The sequence below is a fragment of the Nicotiana attenuata genome, chromosome 6 (genome assembly GCF_001879085.1).
Source record: "Nicotiana attenuata strain UT chromosome 6, NIATTr2, whole genome shotgun sequence".
In the NCBI taxonomy this organism is placed as follows: Eukaryota; Viridiplantae; Streptophyta; class Magnoliopsida; order Solanales; family Solanaceae; genus Nicotiana; species Nicotiana attenuata.
Window position 1 is genome coordinate 21,486,873 of NC_031994.1, and position 7,627 is coordinate 21,494,499.

At 40.2% G+C, this 7,627-nt stretch overlaps 1 protein-coding gene across 1 annotated transcript; it reads left to right on the forward strand.

The window, feature by feature from the left end:
* Positions 971 to 1,711, forward strand: LOC109227681. Its single transcript, XM_019392879.1, has 2 exons — positions 971 to 1,082; positions 1,167 to 1,711. The coding sequence occupies exons 1-2, from the start codon at positions 971 to 973 to the stop codon at positions 1,709 to 1,711; spliced, it is 657 nt and encodes a 218-aa protein (XP_019248424.1).

Sequence of the window (7,627 nt, forward strand, 5' to 3'; positions counted from 1 at the left end):
GATGAGGTTGCTATGTTCGATGGGAGCTGGATTGGAAGATGTACCTGCGTTCTAGTTGTAGCGACCTCTTGTTCATGGTAGCCTTAGATTTTAAAACTCTGTTTATGTAATTTTCAAACAGAAAGTGTATTTAGTTCATATCAGCTTTGTAAACTCTATTTTTAGAAGCTCGTGATTTGTACTACCAGTCCTTGGGAAAGGTATAGGATTTAGATAATTCCTTTGTTTAATCATCTTTTTAATATTATTGAATTTGGATAGTTATTAGTTTGCTTACCTAGCGAGTTGGGTTAGGTGCCATCACGACTAGTGGATTTTGGGTCGTGACACTAACACATCAGTGCAAGCCAAGGAGATAGGAAAGTTGACCTTAGCCAAGGTCCAGAGCCAGCCACCATCAGTTTGTGACTTTTTTGGATTGGGTCATTCAATGTATGAGTGTCAGTCCTCAGCTACATATGAAGTGGTAAATACTGTGGGAAGCTTAGACAGAGGCAACTACCAAAGTGGAAATAATTTTAACTCCATAGGACAGAGGTACCCAGGTTTTTCGTGGAGTTCTCCATATGGTAGTCTGAACTCATGGCAACAGAATAATCGGAGACCCCAGGGACAAGGAGCTCTAAGATTTCAAAATCAGCATACGTAGTAATATCAGTCCCCATAGTCTAACCAGTCTAGCATGGAAGATTTAATAAAGTATTTCATTATTAAGACATATGAAATATTTGAAATTTATGGTGCAGCTATTCGAATCATAGAGAGATAGGTGGGGCAGATTGCTAGTTTGTTATCCGAGAGGTCTCCAAGAGCCCTTCATGCGGATACCGAAAGGAATCTAAAGGAAACAATAAATGTAGTGTCTTTGAGGAATGGTAATGTATTGCAGGACCCCATGGTAACGCAGAATGATGAGTTGACTCGAAATTAAGTTAAGACTGAAGGGGAGTAGAAAAGTGATGAGCATCGTATGAGTGAAGTGAGTGCAGAGCAAGAGGATGGCTTGAAGAAGAAGAACATATTTGAAGTTCCAACAAGGACGAAGAAAGACAAACAAAGAAGTAATGACGAGACTGAAGAGAGTAATATATGACTTCTCTACCTTTCCCCCAGAAGCAAAAAAAAAAAAAAAGAAAAGCTGGACAAATAATTTATGCATTTTCTAGAAGTGCTCAAGTGGGTGCATGTTAATCTACCTTTCACAGAGGTACTCTCTCAAATGCCACCATATGTCAAGTTCCTGAAGGAGATCTTTTCCAACAAGCGGAAAGTGAAAGAGACATCGGTTGGCAAGCTCACAGAGCATTGTAGTGCTATTCTACAAAATAAGCTCCCTCAAAAGTGTGGATATCCAGGGATTTTCACTCTACCTTGCTCTTTAGGAAGTACTAAATTTGAAAAAACTTTGTGTGATTCAGGTGCTTCTATTAATATTATGCCTTTGTCTTTTTTTAGAAAATTGGAGGAAGAGATTGGAGAAATCAGATCTATACCTGTGCCCTTGCAGCTGGCGGATCAGGCCACAATCATACCTGAAGGAATAGTGGAAGATGTGCTAGTTCAGGTGGACAAATTTGCGTTCCCGGTGTACTTCATCGTGGTGAACATGGAAGAGAAAAAGGAGGTCCCTCTTATTTTAGCTAGACCTTTCTTGGCTACTGGAAAAGGTGTATTAAATATTCAGGAAAGGCAGCTCATGCTAAGAGTGTGAGAAGAAAGGGTGGTGTTCAAAATGAAGGAGGCCGTAGGTGCACCCAGAGACGAGTCGAATGCACACTCTGAATTCAAGGCAAAGGCCCTAAAAGAGCGAGGTGGAGAGGGTAAGCATGACAAGTGTGGGGTGCACCTGAAGAAGGCAGAAAGGAAACTTTCAGCATGGATGTGTCCACTGGGTCAGGCGTGCAACGTGGATCCCGACTTTGATTCAGACCTAGAATAGATGATTCAGGGGAGTTCCCTTTTACCTATTGCTTTTTATTTGTGTGACATGGGAATATGCCACAATTTAAAGTGTAGGGTGGGGGATGTAATTATGTATATATGTGTTTTGTTTTTCTCAGTTAGGAATATTTGAATAAATAAATAAAAAATTTGACTTTTTGTGACGATGAATTTCCTCTACTGTCTTATTGAGGGATCAAAGTCGAAGAAAAAAAAAATTTAAGTTTGTTTTATTTTCTTAAGTAGTGTAGTAATTTTCCCTTGGTTTTCTTTGTGTCGCGGTTCTTTTCCAAGGGTTTTGCTTGAACCGGGTGTAGTTAGATTTTTCGTTTTGTAGGAAAAGAAATTCATGGGTCATTGTAGTTGGGAGCAATTTTCCTTGACTGCGTATGTCTTGAGAGTGGTGAGTGCCTTAGTTGTGACGCCTAGGCTCAATTCATGACTCATGGATAAGTGCCTTAATATGGTTGATCTCGACTATGCTTTAATGCCTTGATTGGAGAGTCAGGATAGATCCGATCCTAAGTGGGTTATGTGCCGATGTGTGTGTGAGATTGTTGGTGATATTCTGTGCATGTCAGTTGATGTCTAGAACTTGCCCAGTGTGTTTGCAATGAGAAATAGAAGTCTTGTTCGGTCTAGGAAGTGATATAAACATTTTTTTTGTTGAGCCAGATATATGCCTATGACCCGCCTAATTGTTGTGTATCCTAATTAGCCCCTTTGAGCTTGTAATCCTATTTTCTTTGGCAACCACACTACCAGTATAGCCCATTTGTTTGAATTGACTATCGGTTTGAACCTTTCACCACTTATGAGCACTTGAATTTGATATGAGCTTGTTAAAAGCTAAGTGGAGGTATAGTTGGGTTTTGAGTGGAACTGAGAAAAATGGAGAAAGGTGAACTGTTTAAAATTATGAGAGCCACCTGTAAGGAATTGAAGAAAGAAGAAATGAAGTTGCTCGAAAAAAAATCAGAACTTTGAAAAGACAAAAATGAGTTTGTGTATGTATTAGGCAAAGATTGGTTCCTTGTTAGTGGTAGTTCTCATCTTATTTGTGCTTAAAAAGATTGGGAGCTTGGTGCTATTAGGTTGTACAGGTGAAAATTTGGTTCAACATAAGTGTGGGGTTTCAATTGTTAATGTATATGTATTAAAGTTCTTAGGGAGGTGTAGTCACTCTGTCCAAATTGTATCCTACCCGTCCCATAGCTTACATTACAACCAAATAGATTCCTACTTGATCTTTGACTGAATGAGCTCAATTAGTAGAGTATTACAATACGGGTAAGCCTATGGTACGTCTTTTGTGGCACGCGAACTTTAATTATGAGAGTGAGTGAATTATTTCTATCTTGAGTTCCTATTTGTTCTTGAACTTTATTATGTGTGGAACTACTATCTATATCTGGTGTGAGGGCGCATGATTTGCAAAGAAAATGTACGGTCTTTGGCCTCTGTGTTAGAGTAAGTGAGCAGGTTGTGAAAAATTGATAAGTGGGATCTTCACTACTTATTAGCACCTTTTTGCTTTTGTTTAAGTACGAAAGTATCGATTTATGTTCCCGAAACTAATGAAATTGTGCAAATTACAGGAATATTGGAAGTTTGGTCGCCCACGATGAAGTCCGACTCAATAAGGAGTGTTCCGAATCACAAGGCAATAAAGGCCGCATAATTAAAGAAGTCCGATCTGCAGAAGGGTTTCTGCGGCCGCAAAAGAAAGTGCGGACCGCAGAATTCCATCCGCGACTGCAAACCAAGTAAAAGCACCCAACAAAACTTTGGCTAATGTGCGTCCGTAGAACAGGGTCTGCACTGACAAAAGATTCAAAGTTCAAAGAGTGTGAAAAAGACCAAGTCCTGAAGCCTTGCTGCAGTGCGGACCGCACAAGAATTGTGCGGCCACAGAAGATACTTTGCAGTCGCAACCCAAAAATGTGCGACTGCAGAATCCGAACTTCTCAATTGAAGAATCTGCGGGCTGCACATGGAATTGTGAGGCCGCAGAACCTTCCGAGGAGCATTTTTGTCAGCGAATTTTGGGCCACTATAAATAGACGACTTTCACATTTTTAGGTTAAGTTTCGAAGTTTAAGTAGATGTAGCGTTACATTTTGCCATTTTAGTAAGTTTGTGACTATTTTAGTGTTTAAACATTATATTTTGTCATTTCAATCTTTGAATATGAGTTTAATTAGTATTTCTTCTTTACTTTCTTCAATCCCACTATGAGTAGCTAGATTTTTTACTAGGGTTGTGACCCAACCTAGTGTGTAAACCTTATAGGTACCTAATATAATGCTTGTTTGTGATTGTGTGTTGATTATTCAGCTTGGTTTATGCTTCAATTTTAGAATTAATGGCTGCAAACATCAATTCATGCCTTTTTAACTTAGTCTCTGCTTGAGAAAGAGGGACCTAGTCTAGGATAACTTGGCTAACAAGGAATTGGGTTGATTGTGAGTTTGATTAGACTAGTTAAAGGGTTCAAACTAGATATAGCATGAGAAAGCGTATTGAGATCATATCAACAATTTTTTTGATACCCATTTGAACTTGAGAAAGTCAAATTGGGCAAAGTCACTCTTTGATCGAGAGGTATTGAGTGGGTAACGTAGAGTTGAGAGCTATAATACACCCCAATCAGCAACAGGTATTAACGTATTTAACCCATTAGGCGAACACCTAGGTCATGGTCACATCCCTGGGCCTTTTAACTAATTGTAAAACACCAAAAACTATCATTCGTTTCTAGTTTCTTTTCTTAGTTTATAATTGTTAGAGTTAAAGTAGAACTAGTAATCAAAACCTTCTGTGGAAGTGCAAATTTAGTTAGTCCATTCACTCTCATCAAGTGTATACTTCTAAAACCCATTGTAACTCCATGTGGAAATCAACCCCGACTCTTGTTGGGTACTATTCTTCCAACGACTTCCACTCACTATTGAGTGCAGATTAGATGTTGATCAATTTTTGGCACCGTTACCGGGGAGTTAAAATGGTGTTAGCTATGTATTTGGGTTTGTTTTTGGAATATCTTCTTTCCCTTTTGTGTTACTAACTTGTGTGACAAATTTTAGGTACAACCATGGTGGCAAATAATGATCTCGGAAATGTGCCTTTGTGGGATGTGGACGGCAAGGATGAGCAAGTTGAGGAGGTAGCTCTTGAACCTAAAGCCAATAGAAGAGGTCGAGTGCCTCATGACAATATCCCCGCTCCACCCCCACCTCCACAACAAGCGGATCCACACCCGGTATTACCCGATGAAGGATATGCTAGTGCAATAGTCCCTCCCCGTATTAGGATGGGCAACTTCCAAATAACCAATGTGATGCTCACTTTGCTTGAGCAACGGGGATTCTTCACCGGTGATCCAACACAAAATGCTTATAAATATTTGAAGGGGTTTATGGATGGGGAGCAAGCAAACAAATGTCTCCGAGGATGCATTGAGGCTAAGCCTTTTTTCCTTCTCTCTACGGAGAAAACTATAGATTGGTTGGAAGAATAGCTGAATCATTCAATTCACACTTAAGATGAATTGGCGGAAAAGTTCATTGCTAAGTTCTTCTCTCCCGGACACATGGCTACACTTCGAGATGAGATTTTGGCTTTCAAGCAAGAGCCGAACGAACCACTACACGAGATATGGGAGCGCTATAGAATAAAGGTTAAGGAATGTCCCAACAACGATATGACAGAAAACATGATTCAACAAACTTTTTATCGTGGGATTAACATGACCAACCAATGTGTTGTGAATCAACTTGCCGGTGGGAACTTTATGACTACGCCTTATGCGGAGGCGTGTGAGATTTTGGATGAGATGGCGGAAATGTCATCGGTTTGGCAATCCCAGGCCAATGTTCCACAAGGTTATCCGAATATGATCCACCTTCACAAAGAATTGCATGACCATGGGCAAGTCATTGCCGAATTGACTACTACCATGAATCAACTAGAAAAGTCTCAACTTAGTCAAGTGCAAGCTCGTAAGCAAGTCATTGCCATGGAAGGGGTGAACATGATGGTGAACAAGAAGAGGACCAAGGGTCCACAAGTGCAAACTCGAGTGGAGAATATGTACAAGAAGATAGTGGTTTTGAGCAAGATGATTCCTATAATGAACAAGAAGAAGAAGTGTAATATGTGAATAATGGCAAAGAAACAATTTTCAAGGCCCAAGCCAACAATAATGGCGACCTCAAAACAATCAAGGCAATTGGAATTCTAACAATCAAAGAAATCGGAGTGGTGGCAACAATAACGGGAATTGGAATAACAACAACAATCAAGGAAATACGAGTGGAAACAACCAAGGAATTTGGGGAGGTAACAATCAAGGCGGATGGAACAACAATCAAGGCAACCGGGGGTTAGGTTTTCAAAGGCAACCAATGCATCAACAACCAAGCAACCCACCTCTTATCCTTCCCATGGTTCAAGTTCTTCAAATAATTAGATGGGGCGTATTGAAAATATGTTCAAGCAAATGACAGAAATGAATGCCGATTCGAATACCCAACTTGCCTCACACAACATATCAATCTGCAACCTAGAATTTCAAATAGATCAAATCTCTCAAGCTCTAAATTCTCGTCCTAGGGGCACTACCAAGTAACACGGTAGTAAACCCAAAGGGTGGCAACAATGTGGGGCATGCCATAGCCATTACCACAAGAAGTGGAAGAGGTGGGAATGCACCCACCTCAAGTCAAAGGCAACTTATTGATGATGATCAAGTGATGCAAGAAGAAGAGATCCCGAACAATGTGGCGCAACCTAATGATGGAGGTCGGATTGATATTGATGATAGTGTGGAAGAGACTCAAGAGGAGGTGAACCCGTCTAGGGAACACATTATTGACATACCGGAGCTGGTAGTGCCAAAGGCTAAAGCAACATTGCCTAAGACTCCTCCTCTATACCTTCAAATACTTGCCAAGAAAAATGGTGAGAACCAATTCAAAAAGTTCATTCAATTGATGAAGATCCTCTCAATCAATGTGTCGTTAGTTGAAGCTTTGGAACAAATGCCCGGTTTATGCAAAGTTTATAAAGGATCTTGTAACAAAGAAGCAGTCAATAAATTTTGAAGTAATCAAAGTCACTCATCAAGTGAGTGCAATTGTGCATTCAATGGATCCTAAGTTGGAGGGTCCCGGTGCTTTCACGATTACTTGTACAATTAGAAGTGCCGAGTGTGATAAAGCTCCTTGTAATCTTGGGGCAAGTATCAATTTGATGCCCTATTCGGTTTTCAAGACTTTAGGAATTGGGAAACCAAGACCCACCTCTATGAGATTGCAAATGGCCGATCGTACTATGAAGAGGCCCTTGGGAGTGATTGAAGACGTCTTGGTTTGTGTTGATAAATTCATTCTCCCGGCGGATATTGTCATTCTAGATTGTCAGGTTGATATGAAGTTCCGATTATTCTTGGGAGACCTTTCCTTGCTACGGGGAAGGCTATTTGTGATATTGAAGCCGGAGAACTTACCTTCCCGGTTGGTGATGAAAAAGTGGTATTCTATGTATGTAAGCCCATGCGGCAACCAAATAGCAATGAGGTGTACTCTTTTGTGGACTTGGTGACCGATGTTATTATTGATGAAACAAATGCTACAATTACTGTTGGTGATATATTGGAGGCCTTCTTGCTCAACTTTGATGATGA